At 31.5% G+C, this 24,354-nt stretch overlaps 1 protein-coding gene across 3 annotated transcripts in view; it reads left to right on the top strand.

Annotated features, from left to right (window-relative positions):
• Pcdh15 (protocadherin related 15) overlaps nucleotides 1-24,354 on the top strand; it is a 1,472,709-nt gene that overhangs the window by 1,179,683 nt on the left and 268,672 nt on the right. For all 3 annotated transcript variants that reach the window (XM_063239515.1, XM_063239513.1, XM_063239514.1), the window contains 2 exons: nucleotides 15,434-15,627; nucleotides 19,485-19,617. In XM_063239515.1, coding sequence (XP_063095585.1) covers nucleotides 15,434-15,627; nucleotides 19,485-19,617 — 327 coding nt within the window. The remainder of the gene's footprint in view (nucleotides 1-15,433; nucleotides 15,628-19,484; nucleotides 19,618-24,354) is intronic.

Raw genomic sequence — 24,354 nt, 5'->3', positions numbered from 1 at the left:
TTTTTTAAAAAGGCACCCTTTCATATGTAACATTTACAGATAAAGGAATGATAATCATTTTCATGTTCTTATTTAATTAAATCTGATTCTCATCTCTTTAATGAAATAATTGGAAATAAAAGTCAATTTATACGGAAAAACAGCCAGCAGAGATCTGGAAGTATAACTAGGAGAATGGTGGTAATTATGTGGTAGAATTATATCTCAAAAACGTTTGCCTTAGGGAGACAAAAACTCTCTTTTTTTGGTATTTGAAGTACAGAAGTTTATTCTGCCTATGCATCTCTTTATAAGCAGATCTCTGCATTTAGTTTTACAGTTAAAATATTTCCCCAAACTATGTGATTACACAGATAGACTTTTGTTATTGTCTATATTCCTGAGGTGTAATTTTTTTAGTGTCAAGAAATTAAGCTTTATAATTAGTATTTCTAATGTTATGTCTGGTATATGGTAGAAGAATATGGTTATAAATCATACTATAAGAACCTAGAAATAAAATGAAATAAATTTCACACTGAGAGAAAAAATTAAAGCAAAATGATTCAGAGCTGTGATTTTCAATTGTCCTTTAAGGCTAATTAATTTGGTTCCTATCCTCCTCGTACATCAACCCTCATTAAACCCATTGGCTCCACAGAAAATCAAGTGTTTAACTAGTTTTTGGTTACTAACCTAATATTCAAAAAGAACAAAAATAGTAGAAACTAAGATCATAATGAGCACTCTCCAGAAAAAAGCTGTAGATAAAAATCATTAAATATGAAAATTTTATTTAGCCATAAGACTACTTTGGCTTGATATAATCTCATGCTCAGTTCTCTGAGTGCACTATTTTCAAATCATGATATACTTTCTTTTCCCAAATGAAAGAGATAGATTTGTCATAAAGATGTAACCAGATCCATGTTAAAAAATTTAAACTATGAAAATAAATTGTGCGTATATATGTATAACATATATAACTATAACATCTATATCTATATCTGTATCTATATTCTTTGTGTTAACTTAATGTGAAAAAGACTAGAATGAATGATAGATATGGGTGAAGTGTCAAACTTAGAGAAGTACTTCCTTAAAATAACAATTCACTTTTCCATGGCTGGAACTATAATTGAATTATTAGTACTTCCCAAAGCTTTCCTCCCAGACAGAGGTCTTTATGGGACTATCTCATGTGGATTCTGCAGTTCATTGCTCAAATTATGTAAATTTTTAATCAATCTAAGTGTATAGGTATCTATAGCCATGTTCTGTTCCTAACTTTATCTTTCTCATCTGAATTTTGTTTTTAAATCCCACCACTAAAATCATGTAGCTTATTGGTGTATCTCTACACGTCCAAATTATGAGCATTTCTCAGTTTTTAATCTATGTGCAGCTCTCACCTGAATTCACATGAAAAATCCATGATACTCATCGTGTCTGTCCATGGACTGAAAGCTGTTGGTGGTATTTTGTTCTCATTTATTAGTACTATTATTCTTTAAAATATATATATGTAGATCTCTGTTTTTCTATCCCCATGTTTTCTGTTGGCCCTTTCATTTACACTTAACGCCTCTCAAAGTCAAAGGCCTTATTGTGATCCCTGCACAGAGCATGAAAATATCGTAGTTAACTACTAGACATGACAATGTGGATTTTGAAAACTATTTGAAAGACCCCTAAATCAATTTTCCAATCCATTATTTTCTTGGCACAGTTGAGCACATGGACTCAAACGTATATTCAGTCCCCATGGAGGCACTATATTGTGAAATGTCCCATAACTCTTTAGGAGTTGAAATTGTGCCTGTATTGTTCACTTGTTTACATCTATCTTGAGTTTGTGAAAGCCTAGTTACATTTTTCTCTAAGACGTTACAATTTTATTTACCACAGTCTTCATGCTGTGCATTCGATCCCTAGATTTCTTCACTCACATTTCTGCTCTCTCACCTCCTCTGATGAGTATTTCCTTATTTCCTCCCTACCACATCTCATGAAATTTCTGTTGTTAAATGTATCTATCTATGTAGTTTTAGTTCACAGAAAAATTGAAAAAAAACTACAGAATTTCTCTGCCCTAGACGTGCATAGCCTCCTCAATGTCCCTCCCAAAGTGATTCATTTCATACAAGGGTGAACTGGACAAGTTTCCATAACCTAAGACTCAGCACTTTGCATTAGAGCTTAGTGTACACTCTGTGTATTCATACTAACCTATCATGGCGTGTGACCACCATCCAGAGTCATTTCGTTGCACTGAGTATTCACTGTCCTATCTCTAATTAGTCATCCCCTACCACTTCCTAACAGTATTGACCTTCACTATTCTACACTAATCTGTACTTTTTTTATTCCTAGAACATCATGTGGTTGTAACCCAAGAATATGTAGCCTTTTCAGACTGTTCATTTGAACTTTAATATGCACTTGTTTTCTCCATGTTTTCTCATTGCTTGATAATTTCTTTCTTAGTATTCAATAATCACTTAACGTGTATGAATCAGTATCTTCCCATTCCTACTGAAGAATTATTTCATCATTCCTAACTGTTGCCAAGTGTGAATTAAGGTGCTGTAAACATCTCTGCACAGGCTTCCGTGTGGACGTTGAGTTTTCAGTTCCTTTTAATATATACGTGAGAATAAAGAGTGCTATTTCTGTATGATTAAAATTTTTAGAAGCTGTCAAACTGCCTTCAAAATGTCTGTCTCGTTTTTTTTATTTGCACCATCACTTCTTTTTCGGTGCACATACAGGGCCGTAACTTAACTACTGAGGTAGACTTTGAATGGCAATATGAGTATTTTTTAAAAATTTCTTCTATGCTACTCCAAGTATTGAATCAGAGCAGGTTTTTATTCACTTGGAAATACTGTCAAATGTAATGCTGCCTTCAAACATATTGCCAAGAATATCATTGCAATACTTTCAAATATTGCCGTCTTATCTCCTGATACTTCCTCTATATTTTCAAGTTTAAGTATATTCTGGGTGCATAACTTGTTTCATTCTGATTTTAGAATGAGATATCCTTCCCATTTTATGCCTTTTAGTTTTTCTGAGCTTTTCAATTTTTTATTTTAATCCCATTTTCTTTTTAAAAATTTCTTTAAACAATTCAAATGCTACTTTTTTCTTCACATTTTTAGTAAGTCAAAATTAATCATTCTCTTCAACTTTCTTTCATATATCCACCCCCAATTCTATTTCCCAGATATTTTATTACATTAACATTACATTTTATATATTCATCTGCCTTATTGAATTATAAATTATTCAGGACAAGTATTTTTAGAGACCTCTAATCGCCTGTGGTAAGAATAATTATTTGTGTACAATGGGGACCTTCCAAATATCTATTTGAATTTAATTTTCACAATTAATTGCATCTTCAATCAGTTTCACTCATAAAAATATTCTATTTGTCTTAAAGTGTTTCACATAAATCTTTTTTTCAAAATGTTCTTTGACTTTACAACCTTCAGGGGTGCTACCTCTCAGTGCTTGTAATATAGAAAAATACCTTAAAATGAAAACATTCTTGATACAATTCTCCTAGTTATACTATATCAGGGATCACTGAGTATTGGAACTAAAATGACCTTGAATATATTTATTGCTCACAATCTAATTTTGAAAGGGGAAATTTGACTCATTATGTTAATATACAACTTGTCCATATTTTCAAAGTTTATGAATGTCAGAGCTAATATTGAATAAAACTCAAAGAACATAGAACAGGTGTAAAATTTTCTGCCCACCATACCATTGTGAGTTTGAACAAATAACCTTAATAACTTAGTTTACTTTTCTTGCTTAAGATAATTAATCTTTTAGCCAATATATCAAAAGAAAAATTTTACATATTTATGGTACCATGTGTTTCATAATCTTTAAAATGGTGCTCTCATTATTAACCCCTTTGAGAGATTATTTCAAATGTTATACTCTCTCTCTTTATATATATATATATATATATTTGCATATATATGTATATTCATGTATATATATGCTTATTTGTATAATCACGTGTATTTCAATGTCCTATATATGTGTCACTTTCTTATTGTTACCATTACTTTCAACTATATAAAATACTTGTGATTATTAATAACACTTATTATATCTGTGAATCTCTGTTGTGCATCCTATTTAGTATTTAGTAGAGAATACATGAACATAAATCTCATTTTGTTTCTAAAGAAAGATCATTATGTATCTGAATAATATCTAGTACATTTTGATAACTTATTGGATTTGTTTTGTTTGATATTTATGTGTATATATGTGTGGAATATTGACATTTAGGAAGGTATATGCACTTGAGTTCTCAGTGGAGTTTGGTAATTCAGCAAATTTTTAAAAAAAGAACCAGTTTTGATACCCAAAGTCAGTTATATATTCACAGTTTGATATGATTTTTATTTACTTTGCTATTTAAAATAATTTACCTTTACAAAAGCATTAGAATTTCATATGAAAATCTATTTGTATTAGAAACATATATATATAATATATAAATATATATACAATATTATAAATATATATATAAGCAAAGTTATGATGCTTACACACATTATTCACTTATGTTACAGATTTTAACTGATTTTGAGGTTTTCTTATATTTGTGTTTTATTTAATTGGATTTTAGTCACCATCTAATACAGGAGAAACACCTTTGTTTTGCCACCTGAACTAAACTATTATTCTTGTCACATTATCACTTACTCCCACCTTTTAATCTATTATTAAATCTTACCTTGATTTTGCTCCCTACTTTTCTGGATATGTTTTTTGTTTCTCTTTATACACAACCCTATATATCGCCACCATCAACTATTACCTACATTATTCCAAAATTTTGGGTGGTGTTTGCTTCCCTCTCTTTTCTGCATTCATTACTGAGGGATTCTTTTAAATTTAAAGACATGTAAAATAGTTTCAGTGCTTTACATAATGATTTTCCACTGAATGAATCAAGTTTGTACCTGCCTGATTCATTCCCTGAATAGTGTCCAAGTTCATTATGTACATTTCACCCTTTTCTGCTTGTTCTAATGTTCTCATTTGACAAGAAAATTCCTATTCACATGCTTTTTCATTATTAGATTTCAGTCTAAATGTCAGATCCTCAAAGAAGCCTTCCATAATGCTTCTTTCTAAATTATACTCACCTTATCATGAAAATATCTAATTTGTCATTAATAGCAAATTTCAAAATTTGTAAATTTAGCTTCTATTTGACAATTAGAATGTAACTAAAACTAATAAAACCAGTTTTATTTTTAATCTCTTTATCTACATTGAATCTAGCATTTTGTACAAAACCTGGCATATAGACCCTTAATAAATATTTATTTCGTTGTAAAATGAATAAAAAACTCATAAATATATGTCAAATAGGTATTAGGACTTTATGTTTAAGTAGTGCCAAATTATCCATATTTAAAATGAATGCATTTTTAAAAATTAATCAAAGTTCAGACATTTTAGACCTCTAAATTTTAGTACTTCCTGACTTGCCCAGCAGACAGCTTCCAACAAAGATTTGAGAGACCAAACAATTTGACCGGAAATGCATGATAAGAAATCAATCTTTTACTGAATGTGCTGAGAGGCACAGCTGAATAATTGCCATTCATTTGAAATACATTGTGTGTGGTGTCTAAAATACTGGGCACCATGCTATCTAAAAGAGATTAATCAAAGACTAAGAGTTAAATGATTATTACAGTACTAGAGAGGAAAGACAGTTTAATTTTATTTTACATGAAAAATGTAACATTGTGAAATAGTGTGAAAATTTTAACATCTAAGAATTTATTAAGGTCTTAATAGTTATGATGTTTACACTGAACTTTCCATTTGAAAAACGTGGAGGAAGTGGTAATAATACCAATATAATAATCACAAACATCAGCTTTTTAAATTTGTATTAATATAAGAGGAAATTTTAGATTTTTGTCATTTCCAGTCATCATTCTCTTGATCTGATTCATCTAGAACCACCGATTTTTCAAAGAAAATGTGTTAATGTAATTAAATTCTTTCCTTTTTAGTTATGACTAAAGCATGACTTTAAATTGTCATAGAGGAAGATGTTTGTGGCTCAAATTCAATAATCATTTGAAATAAATATTATGCCTATTGACATATTTATATTGTATGATTTTATAATCACTTAAGATATGCCTTTTTATTTAAACTCTTCTTATTATTGAATTTCTAAATATTATTGGTTTACTGTATAGTATAATTGAAATTTGATACTAGAGGAAACAAAAATACAGCATATCTTTCTCTGCTTTGTATCCTTTATAAGAGAAATAAAACATTTCTTGGGAATGTTTTAAATTTTTTTCAGCTTTTAAAAGCAGTCTTTCCTCTCATTTTCCTCTTTGCTAAATTCTGTTACAATGTCAAAGCATAGTATGCTGATTAAAAAAAACAGCTGGATATTGTATCATTTCCATAAAAGAAATCATTAAGAAAAATTAAAATTCCAATAAAGCAGTAGGAAATACTTGGAAGCCTAGTGCTTGCTTGTTAATTGTCACTAAGCAAAATAAGAACACCGCATTTTCATAGATAGATAAATAGAACAATAAATGTTATGTTCAAATTTTCTTTACCATATTATTTAATGTATGAAAATTATATACAGTTTTTACTGAACTACATGCCTGGAAACATATCTACATAAATAAGGGAGAGTCCTGATCTATAAGTATTTTAATGTTTTATGACATAATTTTAATTGTCAGTAAATTAATCATCAAATATCATAAATCATTATTGAACGATTTTGCAAAATGGGAAAGACTGAAGTTATCAGAGAGTTCATCACCAAATGAGTGGAGAAAGATATCTTGCTAGGGTTTGAGTGGCTAGGATGGTTTTGTTGCTGATTAGAACTTTATAAATCTGTCAGGTTGTTTAGAATTCAGCAGGCAATGAAGAACATCTGATACTGTTGAAATGGGAGACATAAAGGTCTGAGGCAGTAGAGATACCAATTTGAATGCCATTAGTGAAAAAGGGTGTTGGGCAGTAAACGATTTGCTTTCTTTTTACTAAGTCACATATATATTGGCATATTCAGTAAGCCCCAAACTTAAGAACAATTGAACTTTCAGATACCAGCTGACCTCGCATTAAGAACATTCATAGATGCCAACAAATTTTGGAATTAGATCATTGTAACTCTCTCTCTCTGTACCACTATTTTAAGGTAACTGTAAGCGTAAAAATAGTTTATCTACTCTGTGTGTGTGTGTGTGTGTGTGTGTGTGTGTGTGTGTGTGTGTGTATTTGTGTTCGGTTCTCATTATGCTTTACAGTGCATATTTGTGTAAAAGTTGTATAAAACTCACTTGTTGGACTTAAGAATGAATCTGACTTACTAAAGTTCTCCTGGAATGCAACTCGTTGTAAATTGTGGGGTTATCTTCTTCTAAATCTCTTATTTTTACAGATTTTACTGTACTTTTAAAATTCTTCAATCTTATTTAATAGCAGTTCTATTGAAGATTCTTTTTTCTTTGTAAGTTTTTGAAGAATACATGCTTTTTGACAGAAGTTGTTTTGCTTGTATCTTCTACATTATCTATTCTCAGAGTACAGTATTTGGCACAGTATCAATTAGTTCACCAATTAATATTTCAAGGACTAGCCTGCCTAACAAAGTAGTTTAGCTGAGCATTGTAGAAAATCTGAAATTTCTTAGAGAAATATTTCAGATCAGGTCCCCAAATTAATGGGTTGAGGCTCATGAGATGTGTATCAATGGATGTCAAATTTGAGGAAATCTTTATCTGAAGTAATCAAAGCAGAAGCTGAACATAAGAGAATCAAGAGCATGTAAGGTCTCAGTTCCCTATCTCAGGGCCTGAATTAATGAACATCTAAAAAAGGAACATAAATTTTCAGAGAAAAAAAGCAGATCTCAAAATTATTATATAATCTATGTAATGTTTAAAGTTTCCTTCCTATGGTTTTATTTCTTGCCTTTTTTTTAATCAAGAAGAGGAAATACTAGATCAATGATCCATCTCCACTGACAACGATTTTATGGGTCATAAAAATTTAATGGTGATTTTATTGGTACTAGTGTCTACAACTCTTTCTGATTACCTTTGATAGCTTTCCAACCACTTAGTCTACTGAGCTGCTCATCATCTTGAATCTATCCATGATATGCCAAACAGAAGAGATGCAACAAGAAACCTGGTATCATTTTGAGCTTCAAAGAATCACTGTTTCACATTGAGGCCAGGAAGAATAAATCATGAAAGGAATAAATCCGCAATGTAAAATTGACTTAAGTAGCAGAAGTGGTCTAAGTTCAGTGTGACTACCAGACAGGAGATACCAAATAAGACTCACTGGGTACAAACCAATTTAGCCATAAGTAAGAACTCAGGGCAGGTAATTATAATTTCATAATAATGAAAATAAAAATTTTGTGACCTCTCTATAAAACTTCCTATGGCTTGTAAATTGTATGAACTCAAAAAGTATTGCCCCTTGTTACATATTTCTGACTTATTTTCTTAAAATTTTATTAGACACTTTCAGTGTAATATTGGTGCATTAAAACAGACTTACTGAAAGACTTTCAAGTAACAGAATACACTTCATTCGATAAGAGTTTGAATTCTCAGTTCAAAATAGATTAATAACTGTAGTATTTGCTATACTCTCTGATAGTACTTAAACCCTTAAAGGATTGTTTCTTTTCTTTATGTTTTATTACTTAAACTTTTTATGAGCACTGATAAAGACCCTCAACTCTGTATGCAACTTTTTCTCATGAAAAATTAAATTCTTCCTATGGTGAGTTTTTAATCCCCTCTCAAATAATGTTTCTCTCCTATAAGTCAGTATCCATTCACTTCATTTCAAATAACTGCATGAGTCAGTAAAAAATTTGTTATTGCAATATACAGCTGAGGCAGAGAGTTTAAAATATTTAGCATAATATACTTCAATTAACATAATAACCATTTTGTTTGCTGAACATTTTCAGAAAAACTGGTTTTTCACACTTATGATACATTTTCCAATCCAGAATAGTCATTAAACAGTATTTTTCAGGAAGCAGGGGTCTTAATCAGATTTAGTAGCACAAAACCATCTTTTAAGGACAAATTTTTATTAGTAAAAGAGTTGGAATATCATTATAGCATATCAGCCATTTGAAGAAATTCACAGTTGATCTTTGATCTGCCAAACCTTACCAGAGGTAACATACAGAATATGAATTCATTTCTAATTCATAGAACTGTATCTCCGAGTGAGCACTAGTTGCAACCATATTTGCAAATTGCATGAAGTTATAGTTTAGACTGGCCCCAAATATATCTTTTTGACCTTTTCCAAAAGTGGAGCTAACCACATTTTCAATACATCAGATTCCATTATTCTTGTGAAAGTTAGTCAATCTAAATTAATGCCAGGTTGCTGAGAAATAATATTACCTAATTTTCTTTTTTCAGATAAGCAATTTTGTCTAAAAATCATTTCTATTTATTTCAACAAACCAACACCAGTTTTCTCCTTTGTTCTTTAGGTCCAGTGTTGATTGACAGCATTGTCAAAATACATATGAAATGAGTGTAATTATGCCCTATGTGCATAAATGTAGTGCTTATCAAAGAAAATTGTTAATGATAATACGTAATTTTTAGATAAAATTGAACCTGAATGTGTTCAGGTCATTTCCTTTTTAATCTGTGAATTCTAGGAATTAATCTACAGTGATATGAGATGACCGTGTCCTCCACTACTCACCTTCTTGATCATGATTCTAATTTCATAACCATTTATTTATATTCCATCCCAGTCTTAGCTTTATCTGCTAATATTAAAGAGAACAGGATACTCCTACATTTTGGGGCATCAGATGCAATGCCGTAAGTGATGTCGTTCTGAAAAATGTCTGTACATGTCTCAGCTATAGCTGGCAGCCAGAGAACATTAGTATAGATCAAAGTTAAGTTTTTTCCTAAGGCTTCAGATATAATATAAAAACAGCAAAAAAGATCCAATGGATATGTGCTAACCTGAAAATCTGGCAGTTTTCATAATTAAAAATTTGAATATTTTGTCAATCTGAATCAGAAAAAAAATTCTTTTTTATGGAGTCAGAGGACCATGTAGCCTTGCATACATGGAAAATAATAACACTTTACATTTTGTCATTTGTTTACTATTTGTGGTATTTATCAAAATGTTTCTGTCTCTACTTATATTTTGTTATATAAATCAAGTGTGAAACATTTGGGTCAATATTTTGGAGATCAGTAGATTTCAGTAATAAGTTTCATTATAAATGGTATTCAACTCACATTAATTATTATTTTCTTTCATCTTTCTTATCTAAAATTATTTCCTTCTCTTCAGTTTTTTCTGACCTCCAACAATTTGAAACAAAACAAACCCCCAAAATGCAGACATAATTATGTATATTAAATATCAAAACATAATTTCTTTAATTTTTACTCTGATGTAGTGAATGCCCAAGTCATTTTGTTACAGTGTATGAACATCTTTATCTGTTTGCCTCCACTTGTCTCTGCAACACCTTGGTGTACTAATATTTTCCCAGCCTCCCTAAAAATAGTTTAGTATAGATTTGTGTTTATTAAGGGAAGGGAAACATTGCATCTTTCAACAATTGTGTCATTGTGCAAACATCTTGACTATGAATATGAAACTCTAAATGGTAAAGATCAATCACTCAATGTGAAATGGAGATATGGCCAGCAAAATATATGAGACTGCTACTGGCATAGTATTCATTGCATGTTGTTGTACTAAACTTGAAGTAGAAAGGGTACATGCTAAAGTAATAATAAAAATATAGTTCACAAATATACACACAACCCAGTAACTTCATTGTTTATTAACCTTATCAACTACCATGCACTAAACATGAATGGCTATGTCATATACACTTACACAATTGACAGTGCATGTATTTATTTCCACCAATATCAAAACGGGTGCACAGTGTGTTGCATTGCAATTTACAATGGCTACATCACAAGGCGATAGACATTTTTTTTTTTTTAGTTCCAAGGTAATCTTGTGAAACCATGATTGTCCAATGTTCATTGTCCACAAAACATTGTGTAATTCATGACTCTATTTTATTTCCTGTAGTTCATTGTCTTCACACATACCCTTCTCTTTCCCCTGGATTGCTCTTAATCTGATTTTCTACTCTTATACCCATCTTTCATATCATATTTTAAATGTAACCTATGCCAAAAGTATCCTTTATATATACCCTTTTAATCACAGCATAATACTTATATTCATCTGAATCATATGTCATATTTGTCAATATGAATTTATTTTATTGTGAAAAATGTCTCTCATTGAGAGGAAATTAAGAAAAATTTCCATAATGCAGTTTTATTTACCAATTTTCACTTACACTTAGCTCCCATCACATCACTTGCAAGCATGGTGGCTGTTGATCAGTTATTTTGAGATGAATGTTTTCTTTTCTGTAGTTCTTTTACTTGAATCAAGTTTAGGATTGAAATTTATTTTTATTATTACTATCAAATAATCTTGGGTACTTTTCACTTCTAAAGTTTTCTTCTGAGAAGCATACACTATTTCCTAAACTTAAATGTACATGTTTTAGTATGACACAATCCAAAATTTATTTGGCAAAAATTGTATACTTTAAAATATGCCTATTTCTAAGTTAGATAGTTATTTATTTTTAAGGTGAAACAATTAGCAGCAAAATATTTACTTGTGACTTTATTTATATTTTTATGACTCTTGGAGTCCACTATGATTTTTATTTAATGCAACTCACTCTGCCACATTCATAATAAATTCTTTGCCTATTGTAAGGAATACATTAATCAAAGATAGTCTCATATTTTGGTGACCATATGGCATAGATACCAATATCTAAACCATAATAGGTATATCAAAATAATCATACAAAAACCAATCATAAAGCTTTCTTGCAAATACAATTCTTACAGTTGAAGTGACTATAAAATGAATTTCTATAAAGTAAATTTTTGAGTACTATGTCAGGAATCTTCAGTAGAAATTTTAGCCCCAGTCCCAACTGAACACTGTCATCAGTGATTCTCTATTTCCTGGTGTTATTTTATTCTGTGTGGGGCTGAGTCTTAGCTAGATGAAGGCAGACAAGATAACAAGCAAAATTACTAAACTGTCCAGTTCTGAGTCTCACCTCGATCACCAGAGCCAAGTGTCAGCCTCATCCAAACACGGATTGTAAGAGGGATAGTGCTTCTCCAGTGCCAGGCAGGGCTTACTGGAAGCAAGACGGAGGTTACCCTGGAGGTGAGAGCACCAAATTCCAACACATGATTTATTCTCAATTAAGCCACAATTTATTTCTACTGAAAATGTATTCATCCACATAAAATACTACGTTAATTTCTTGTATTTTATCCTTTTCATTCTTGTGGTTATTTCTATAGGGAGTCTGGCTTTTACTCTGTCCAATTGTCTTGTTTGAAACTCTAGATTGAATGTTTTTGTTCAGCTTCATCCAGTTTTTTTTTTTTTTTACATTATTTGTTCTTTCACATAAGACTCTATTTCTCATTTTTAAGAATCAGGAAATAGCAACTGAAGAGAGAAGTAAATTGTAGCCAGATACAAGAAGGAAAAAGAAGGGGAAGAAGAGACTTTATTTTGCTAGAGAACACCTGGAATGCACACGTTTGATTACTAGTAAGATAAGATTAAATCTCATGAAAAGAACTGCCACCCTCCATAGAATATAAATGCGTAGGCAAACGTTCAATGTTTCATTTATATATCCTACTGCTTAAATGCAATTTTTAAACATGAGTAACTTTTACTTTCAAATGAGACTTGCAAACTCTGCTCTGACTGTTCCATATCAAGCAATCCTTTCTCTATCTCCTTTTAATTTAAGAGGCAGATTTCTCATCTAAGTTAGAAATAAGCTTCATATGGAAATATGTTATTGATTTTGGTCACATTTCTACAGTTGTCATCAAATTAAATTCTCACCACAATTTAGCACTAAATTGGCATTTAAAGTTCCATCCAGTAGTATAACCTATATTAGGAAGGGAACATGTATTTCATAGTATCACTGAAGTTGAAAAACAATCATTTATAATCAGTTTCTTGCACAGAAGATATTAATATTGCTTAGGTATTCAGAGTTAGTGTTTCTCTAATCCTCAACTATCACTTATTTCTTCAAATTATTTTGTTGGTACATGGGCAAAAGATATGTTGGTTCTTTATTATTTAGTACTAAAAGACTAAATAGCATAAAGGTATTTAAATAACCTAAAAATATAATTCATCTCTGTTTTTCGATTTTTGTTTCTGTTTTGTTAAACTTTTTGCCCACTAAGCTAGTTGTGTTAGCTGAACGTGTTCACTTGTCTGAGGCGGGTGGCTCTGTAATATTGGAGGTGCTTCTATTGCCTGTGGTTTGTAGCACTGTTGGTATTTACAGTGCATCCCAGATGGATACCTTCCTCAAATTAATTATCATTCAGCTTATCCTTGCTTCCAACCTCATTTATGAAAATGTTAAATAAGACTGGCTATAATACCTACATCCCTGAAGCACACCCCTCAACATCTCTTCGTAACTTGATGAGTTGCCATTTATCATTAAATTTCTTTAGCCAATTTAATCCCAGGAAGAATGTTAATATTGAATCCAGCTTAAGCTAAGTTTTAATTAAGATTTTTGAGACATTTTAAGTGATTTACTATAATCAAAATTGATAGGTCCTCTGGTACCCCACCTTCCAGTGTTCTAACTTTATGCATGCACAAAGGAATTTTTCTGACTTGAAAAGTTCTCCATAATTATTTTCCTTCACTTTGATTGTTTCTTCAATAATGTCTTTCTCTTTTGCCTTCAGGTCTGTGTATGTCATACCCATATAAGTTCCAGAATCATTTCATGGATTGTCTTTCCTTCTGGCAGTGACATCTGTCCACCTTAAAATAACCAGTGTCAGAATTTAGCAGCATTAGTGCCTTTGTCTAATTTCCCTTTGCTTTTTAAATTATTTTTATTGCTGCTCTTTCTGTCACATCACCATTCTAAATGCAATAAATCATACAACTAGAAATAGAGCATACAACATATATTTCCTTAAACTGATGTAATATATGAAGAATTTTGTATTTATAAAAGATACTAAACCCAAACTTTAAATCTTTAAATAGACCAGTAACTAACATGGCACCCATTAGAGTGAACTGAGTTGTCGAAGTAAATATGTACATTCATATTTTATTAAACTCTTTGCATCACAGTGTTCACCAGTTTCCCAAAAGCATCTGTGCTTGTGCAAACCACCATTTCATAGACATTAAAAAAGAAAGATTTGAAATACATGAGAAAGTATAATTAAGTAAAATGTGTATGCGTGCTCATTTATTAACATTGCATGTTTTCTTTACTCGTAAGAAAATTTCCGACTTTCACTCTGTAAAGTGATGCCCATTTTTACATCTGAGTATCATTTTGGGTATACTAAAACAAGAAAATTCTGTGAATGCATGTAGCCATATGATATGATTTCACACTGTAATCTGTCTTTATTCTTTCACCTGCTTCAGTAAATTTATATGTATCAGGAAGTCAAGGAGCATTATAAACATAATAAATAATAAATGTTCATTATGAAATTAATAGTTATTCACTCAAGTATAATAACACAAATATGTTTTTTATTGGGTACCAATCTCCTCAAAATGATTATGTGTGCGTATTAGCTCTAAAGGTGTTCAAAGTCATATGAGGAGCTATGAGAACATTTTCTTTTCTCAGAAAGTTGTTTCTTGGGCTAACTTAGGTGTGCTATTGTATAATTATATTGCATGATTAGAGATGTATTTGCTTCTTTATAAAGCGCTTTGTCTTATTTGTCCTTTATAACCAGAGTGAACAAGATTTTAAGGCAGAACATTGGGATGGAAAATAGAGCTAAAGAACGGCTGTAGTAATAAAGGCAAACCAACTTTCATTATTACATTTGTTTCTCCTGTCAGACTGTAGTTATATGTGTGTATCTGTCAAGAACAGGAGGTGAGGTAGAAAATAATATAAAATTTCCTATAGGAATATTTGATATTATGCTAGGATCCTCTTCTTTTTTGTGGAATTAAAGCAATTCTACAATATCCAATACTGCTTTTCCTTGTCTGTCTCAGAAGAGAATAACAACAACAAAAAATCTTTCCTAGAGTGATTGCTTCAGTGTGATAACAGAACACAGTAGCCTCAATTGGAGAAAATAAAGGCGTATGTGCCAAGAAAACTTTGCTGTATTTTGTCTTTGAAAGCATCCTACTGGGTTTTTGGAGGGGAGGAAGGGAGTGAAGAGTTGAGTCCCAAGAGGATTTATGGTGTGATTTTCTTTTCCAGCTCACTGCAGTGGACGCAGACGAAGGGTCAAATGGGGAGATCACATATGAAATCCTGGTCGGGGCTCAGGGAGACTTCGTCATCAATAAAACAACAGGGCTTATCACCATCGCCCCGGGAGTGGAACTGATAGTTGGGCGGACTTATGCGCTCACTGTCCAAGCAGCGGATAATGCTCCTCCTGCGGAGAGAAGGTAATTTATATTAGAGCCAGTGCTGTCTTTTCATTGTTCCAGTTTAACCGCCTAATTGAATTTAAAAAAAAAAAAAAAACACAGCAAGCATTCTTTTATCCTATAAACATCTAAATTAGATCAGAAAATCAGAGACCGGATTCTCAGGAACTGCATATACTTATTTGGTTACATTTTGGGCAGGGAAAAATAAAGACAAAATTAAACTACCAAATAATTAGCAGTGATTTTCCAGAAACAGAAGAACACCCATCTCTCTGTTCTGGTGGAAGAAATGGAAAACACCAGATGCATATTTTCAGTTTATTATTGAAAAGCTTTGTGGCTGAGAGTTAGAGAAAAAACTCTTTCAAAAAAATCACAGATATCATGAGTAGAATATAATGTCTCAAAGTTTTGAAACCACCTATCATTATATGAGCATTCATTAAAATATAAATGTGTATATGTAATTATTATACATATGCATAATTGATAAATACGTGTAAGCAATGATCAGAAAGACAACTTCTTTGAATTTTGGAAATTAACACAGTAAATGGTGCATTGCTGTTAATTCCCTGAATGTCTCTATAAGATGTGATGAAAATCAGTGAATGCTGCTGCTGGATGCCATGTAACCGAAAGGCTCATAAAAACGTCACGGCATGTCTTCATCCACCTTACTACAGGATCTAGCATGCAACTCCTGGCTTTTCCTCAATCCAGAATGAACGGAAAGTAAAAGATTTTCAAAGGATTCAGGACACTGGGGCAACTGAAAATCAAAAATAAAGGCACTCATGTATGAAGACCTCTAGAACTGCTTAAAAAACTGACACTATTGATGAGATAAATGTGTTGGAAGCAAGGGGTGTATTTTGAGAGGGATTAATGTTAATCTTTCTTTTATAATAGTGATTTGTTAAAAATTTAAACACACACTCTAGTTTTGGATAATGCTCTTGTAGAGACAAAGAAAAGTTACAAATTTTTACTAGTACAATTACCAACACAATTGCATCTTTTCCTCCAGGACATATCTGTTTTATTAATTTGTTGCATGTTTGTGGATTTTCAGTATGCATGTCTAAAAATAAGAGTGTTCTTGCTGTTCTTTTTTTGGTAAAAATATTAGATAACACCCTCAAATTCTTTTTCTCAGCTAGATATTTCTGCATTTATATGTAATTCTGCTTAAGAATTCCATTTTTCACTTTTTCTGTTTTTTTAATCATCTTTTTAAAAATAGCCAGTCTTTTAGCTAGATTTCAAGTCTCTTAAACTCATAGGATTATCTGAAAAATATATTTTTCATTCTACTTCAGTGTTCATTACCAAATAAAAAAGAGCAAATCTATAGGAGTTTCACTTATAAAACTGGGGATTAATTTGCATCATTTTGACAGAAATATAATTTTATATTATGAAAATAATATTTAGTTTGATCAGTGCTCAGGTTTATGCATTTGGGGCTGAATATAAAATGTAAATGTGAAATGCTCACATACAATTTTACTTACCTAGTGATTGCACTTAAGTGGTGCTACTGAATTACAACTTTTTATTAAAACACTATTGCTATTTTATTAATATATTGGTTTTTTAATTTTATAAAAGCTGTCACAGGAATCAGGAACATCAGAGATAAAAAGGCCAAGAATATAGTACAATAGTGTAACCACCTGCCTGACAAGTGTAAGGTCCTGAGTTTGATTCCCAGTATAAAAGACAAAAAGGAGATGTCACTTTTATGACAGTCCTCAAGAGAAATGGTGTTTATTTAATCACATTTTAAGGAAATGCCAGGATGCAGAATGTGTAAAAGTTAGAACTATGAACTTTAACAGCCACACCTATGAGACACAAAACTTAATTAACAATTTAAGAATTTGAATCATTGTGGAAAGGAACAGACAAATCTAAATAGTGAAGGCAGATGAAGGAGACAGTCATGTTGGACGAGCGTGGTTTCCTAGCTTCTGCCCCAAATCATATAATGACTGTTTCCTATCTTCTGCTGCAAATCATATAATGACAGACAGGAAATAGCTAATCCTGGAACACCTGGGAAAAATCCTGGTCATTACATACAGATACTAATAGGGCTATAAAACCTATTGCACATAGAAACTAATAAGAACAATGATACAGAATTTATGCTTTGAGAAAGTTTTGTTAGGAAGAGGGAACAGGTTTTTAAAAATAACTGAAATTACAAAAGGAAGCTAGGATATTCATCAGTGCCATCATAAAGAATGTGCATCTTAGGGCTACTGTTGGGCCCAGACCATCACCTGGCAGGGTGTCACATGGGCCTCAAAAAGACAATTCCTTGGATTTGATCTATAATAAGTGGAACTTTGCAATGCACATAATGATTTTTGTAATTTTCTCTTATTTTGTTTCAAATGAATATAATATCAGTAGCTCTAATGTTTATTAGAAAAGTAAGCCATTGTAAATGTTTTGCTCTTAAGGACTAGATTTAATGATTATGTAACTATGCCACATATATTTATAAATATGTATACAAATATAATTGAAATAAGTAAATTTGATTATAATTGATTTTTAAATAGCAAAGTATGAAGCAAAGACAGAAATGAATACAATAATTTTAACTGATTATAAAGATCTGAAAGATTTTAAAGTAAGTTTATTTTGAATCAATATTATAATTAATGCAAGATTGATTCAGTTAAATCATTGCAATTTATCTAACCACTGAGGATGTGTTCAAAAACAATTTATATTCATGTATATTATATACAAGTTAGTTTTAATATTATGATCTATATTTCACTTAAAAGACTTTCAAATACTAAAGCTTTTAGTATGTAGTAGAAAAAAATTTTTGTGACTATGTTTTAATTGGAATGGGTTTTAATAAGAGTTTTAGATTATTTTAAGAAATTGCTAAACTCAAAAAAGATTTATAACAAACATCAAATTTAAAAATTATAAACTAAAATCATGATCTTGCTTAGATAATACTAAAATATACATTTGATACAGTAGTGGTATGTTTGTATAAAATGGGTATGTATTTCAAGATAAAGGACTATCTTTGTAAATTTATGTCCCCTTTATATGTTAGCCAACCTTTCTTCTTTAGAAAACTTTAAATATCTTGTTTCTTCCTTTTTCACTGTTCAAAAAAATTCTCAGAGTCCAAAGATATTGAAAACATAGATTTTGCGAAGATTAATATTTTTAAAGTCATGATAAAGGATTTTATTACCCTTCAAGAAAATTTCCTGTGAAGGAAGTCTTTAAATATAAGTTTTAGCTTTTTATAATTTTCTTTTTAAAGAAATTTTTAAAATTTGACTTTGTAACTATTTTAAGGTGATGAGGGTTACGTTAAGATCTTCACTCAATATACACTTAGGTTAATCCGTTGATGTCAGCACCGAAATGAATAAAATGCAGTCCCTAATTTGTTTTTTATTTTATTTTAATCAATACTCCCTCTGCTGGTTTAATAGGAAGAGAGTCAAAGGACAGCTTTTATTACCTAATGTTAACATAATAGTTTTTGCTATCAAAAAAGCATTAAAAAATAGTCAAAAGTCCAGGCAAGGTAATTTATTAGCTTTATTGTACAACTATTCCTTTTTATTTCTCACTATTAATCTAAATAGGAAAACATATAATAGAGGAAATTCCTTTTATTTTACTAAAGTAATTTAATAAAACCTTTATATTTCAGTGGTAGCTTTTATTTTTCCATTCTGTAATGCTGAATTTACTGTTATCTATAAAATTTGATAATTTCTTATCCTGAGAACATTACAAATTAATACATAATGCTGTCTAACTTTAAAAGTGATGTAGATTTTTAAACAATTCTTTTCATTTCTCTTGCTCTGTAGGCAGTCCATCTGCACAGTATATGTTGAAGTGCTTCCTCCAAACAATCAAAGCCCTCCCCGCTTTCCACAGCTGATGTACAGTCTTGAAATTAGTGAAGCCATGAGGATTGGTGCTGTTTTATTAAATCTACAGGTATTTCCACCATGTGTGAGTGTGTGTGTGTTGTTTGTCTGTGTGTGTAGACAGACAGATAGGCACACAGATAGTGACTGAGTTTCTATTTGTGCATGTTGAGGAAACCTTGTACGCTTGCCTGTGTTCTAGTGAATGAAACTTCCATCTGGAAAGGCAAGCTAGGGTCATATGGATGGAGGGTTTCCATGGCTAATCTATTCTACTGTCACACCTGAAGAAGTAACAGATTAGCTGCAGTCATTACAGTAGAGAATGAAGGGAGTATAAGCATGCACTTGAATATTTTGTACTCTGCAACCAAAGTGTCTGCAGCTGACTCTTATTTTTTGTCTCAGATGCCTTTGTCCATCCGAATTTTTTTAAATTTTTGCAGCAATATTATATAGGAAAAATAACCTGAGATTCAAAGGCTGATGATAGTCATTCTGTTTCTGAAACATGCTTATTACATTCTGGGTCAACCAGCAAGTTTTATAAGTGCTGTGCCTTTGTTTATTCATTTAGATGAAGCTGTTAGATTGAACCAATATTTTTCTTTGCATCCTAGCATTCATGGATGACACATGAATTATTTATAAGATTAAAGCTTGGCTTTTACTATTTATCTACTGAAGAAAGCCCATTTGAACAGTTATGGCTATTATCTTTGGCTGAATAAGCAAGTATAATTTCTGCTACATAAGCTGTTAATAACTGCAACTTGCTCTAATAATCATACCAAACAAAAAATGACATAATGTTTTACCTGTGAATGCAGGGAGGGCAGTGATTGGTGATACAAACTTGAAGGCCGGCTTGGAAGTTTAGGTGAGATATTATTGTAGTAGGCCGGATAGATTCTCTGCATCAACTTTTCCATCAAATGAAGTCAAACCACGTTCAACTGCATCTTGCTCCAATCTACTGCCTTCTTGCTCAGATCCTGATTATATATCAGTGAAGTTTTTTTTCATAGAATATTTGTAATAGAAACAGATCTAAAAATCATGAAAGACACCATTCTCATTTTGTAGATGTGGAAAGTAAACTTTAGAGAAATTAACTGATTCCTAAAATCTGGCTGAAGTTTCTTTCATTTTGAAGCACATCACTTTCCATTAAATATCAGTAAGAATTATTGCTGCCAAAACTTAATTAGCATTGCTAGATACTTCTTTGTGATTCTCCTCTAATATTTATTTTTTATCTTTTTCTGTAACTAGAAAATTTGCTTTAATTTTTATTATTAGAATTTATAGAAGGAAAATTAAATTATACAAAGGGGAATACTGGTGGTAATGAAATTTGGATTATTTTAATAGACCTATTAATAGGAAGAAAAGTTACCATTTCTTTACCAGCAAGAAAGCAGCTAGTCAAATTATTATAAATATGATACTGAATGGCATATGCATATACTAAGACATATGTGTTTCATGAAATGATAAATTTCTTCTTTAATTTTATGAAAATCCATTCACTGAAATAGAAAAGAGAAACGGAAATCAAAATAAGTCTTAGATTTATAAAATTCCAGTCACCTAATCAAGAAAGATCTAGGAACCATATTGTAGAATAATAATTCTACCTGTGCAGTGAGATGAAAGGGGTGTGGCCTTTTCATATCTCAGCTTTCTTGCTCACAAGAACTGAAAAAACAATGTGCAATGACATTTCTTTTCACCCTTTTTGCTGCTGGTAGTAGCAATATAAAGGATGCCAATTTCAGTCTGTTAGAGAAAACTAGGGTGACACCCAAAATATTCCCCGCAGGCCGCCCACCCCCCGCTTTTGTTCATGATCAACCAAGACTGAATTTAAGCCATTGACCTAATACTGAAAAGCTTTCATCAAATTACTCTTCCAAGGACTTCCAGTAGAAGGCTGCATTAGAAGCACTCCAGATACCTGTCATCTCTCTATTTTTGTCCCTTTTGTGCGTGGTGCACTGCCCACTACTCATTGTTCAATTTTAAAAGACACAGAAATGTAAAATAGCAACAGACTGGCTTCAAAATTGTCTTGAATGAGATAAAAATGGCTTGATTTTGGCCACAGTGGTTTCATTTGGCCTATCCCCTTTCAGTGTATTTTTGTCATTTCATCTGACAGTTGTTTGGGAGATTGTGTTTTTTCTTATTATATTAATACTATTTTGATAGCTGCTGGGATGAGGGCATTAACACCTTGATCGATCGTCTGATTTTATTTCTAATTTGTGATTTACAAGTTGTGATATATTACTAAAGGTCAGCTTCATTTATGAGCTAAAAAAACAGTTACAGCACATTAAAATGATGTATGATTTCATTTGGTCATCACCACGTCGCTCAGGAAAAAGAACTTAAAAGAAATATGAACTTACTATTTATTTTCTCACTTAGAAGCTAAAAAATAGAATATATGTTATAACCTGAATAGAGTACATGCAAGAAAAATGTTATTAAATTCTTACCTCAGATACTGCTGATTGTTAGAATAATACTTCTGACCAGGGAGAAGCGATCTCAAGTGTTCTTGAAGAACTTTGTCCTTGAGAGAAATGAGGAATTGTTGTTGGTGCATTGTTTCTTAGACAGAGACCATCTAAGACTGGATAAAGAGAATGAGACCAAAGGAAGAATATTCAAGAGACGTTTGCACAAAGATGGGATAACTGGCACCCAGTTGTCAGGTTAAATTTCCAATTAGACTGAAATTAGTTCAACTGTAACAGGTCAAATATCGCTGGAGAGAAGTGTCCTATGAAATCAGGAGGTGGGAAGAGAGTGTGCACTGTTTCTTTTCTACTGTCATAGGCAAAATAGATCCCTTCTGGGTCCATAAATCTCACAGATACGGATTCTAAGCAGAAGTAAAAACTGAAAGAAGGGAAGTACACACATCAAGATATAAGGCAAAAAGTCAACTGGGCATTTGCTAAAATATGCATCACGTTTTTTTGCAGTACCAACATTTCCTAATATGGCAAAATTAGATTGAAATTTCTTGAGGCCCGTTCTCTTTACGTGAATTCTAGAGCCAGAAATGTGAATGAGAATATGATATACCCAATTCCAAATCTCTAACATAATTAGTTTTAAAATACATTGGAAATAATTCAAAATAAAAATAAAGAAAAATGTAAAATGCCACATAGGTTGTTTTACTGAACAACAGATATAGCATTAAACTGAGAGATCAGTAATAAAATCAACTGTATAGTAGAAATAGAGACCAACAGTAGCCTGAGAAAGGTCTGGAAAAAATTAAAGAGTTGAAATTTCTAGTTCAAATTGTAAACAGAATAACTAAGGCTCACATGTTTGTATTTATAAAGTAAAAAGGGACGGATTTAGGACATTTTATGCAGGTATGTATGTGTAATATTTGTCAATTAAAATAATTATAGCATTAGCTCATTCCACTGCTAGATTTCAAATTGTGATACTTTACTGTTACAGATTCCAAACTTTATGAGTTCATGTGGTGACCAAAATATACAGTGCATGCACTTGAAACTTTCTAAAGCAGTTCTGGAAGCCCTCTTTCATGAATATCTTTATGATGTCTTTTAAAATACACTGTCAATGCCTCTCTTATGTGTCATCCAACAGAGAGGGAGGCTGAGAGAATATTATGACATGTCCTTACTCACCTTTTTCACAGAATCCAGTATCACGTGACTTCTGGCTCTTCTCCAAAATCAAAATGACCGTGAAAGGCAAACATTTTGAGTTGGTTCAGCATCTCGAAGCACCTGTACGAGTGCAACTAATGACACTCCCATAAGAGGACTCCCAAAATTGCTTTAGAAAGTGACAGGAAGGTTAAATGTGTTCCTAGAGAGCAAGTGTCCAAGAGGATTTAGAGCAACATGTCCTTACTGTTATGAGTATTCATCTTATTTTCAATCACAACCTGTATTATTTTTAGGCCTTGACATTGGCTTATTTAAGACAAAAGTCTTAGCTTCTTTCATATTTCTACAGACAATCATAATATATGGTTATTCATAGCAAGCACATATCCAAATGTAAAGAACACCCAGAAACAAGTACTGACTCAAATAACCCTGTTACCTGTTGTTGGGGAGGCAATGCTAAATGAATAGTCAAGCACAATGTATTAAATGGGTAACAAAAATATATACGGGGAATACAGTGAAAGTATGACCTGCCTGCACACAATGTGTTTTTCTATGAGTTACACATTCAAATTACTAGGAAAATAAATGCTGGCATTTATTCCTTGATTTATATTTTTATAGCTCTCACATTTGCTACCATTTCTATATTTACCTTGGCACATATATTTATTGTTGAAAATGAGTGACAGTGGAAACAACAGTTTAAATATTTCAATTTTGATATTAAAATAAAATTAAGCACCAGTAGAATGACAGTCTGGCAAACAATAGTCCATATGCAAAGTACTGATAAACTAAGAATGATCTTTTAGTAGTTTTACAGATTTGATAAACCTTTATACAAATAAAATAAATATAGAACAAAACAAACAAATAATTCTTAATTTTTAGTCCATAAAACCAAAATGTTTTACATCTTTTCACACAAAAGGTGAACAAAGGTAGTTATTTTTGTCTTTATTCTAAAAGAAGAAAAATTAATCTTGTTTTTCTGCAGAATAGAGATTTTCTGCAGAATTGGGATTTTTAGTAGAATTGAGATTTTAAATTTTAGCAAAAAAAATTACAGCACAATTGGAATAATAAAAAAGTAAAATGTTAGAGAATAATTGGGATTAGATACTCCA

The sequence above is a fragment of the Cavia porcellus genome, unplaced genomic scaffold (genome assembly GCF_034190915.1).
Source record: "Cavia porcellus strain 051 isolate PalLab524CR breed Dunkin Hartley unplaced genomic scaffold, mCavPor4.1 scaffold_28, whole genome shotgun sequence".
Classification (NCBI taxonomy): Eukaryota; Metazoa; Chordata; class Mammalia; order Rodentia; family Caviidae; genus Cavia; species Cavia porcellus.
Note: the sequence above shows the minus strand (reverse complement) of the source record. Positions and strands in the feature narration are given on the sequence as shown.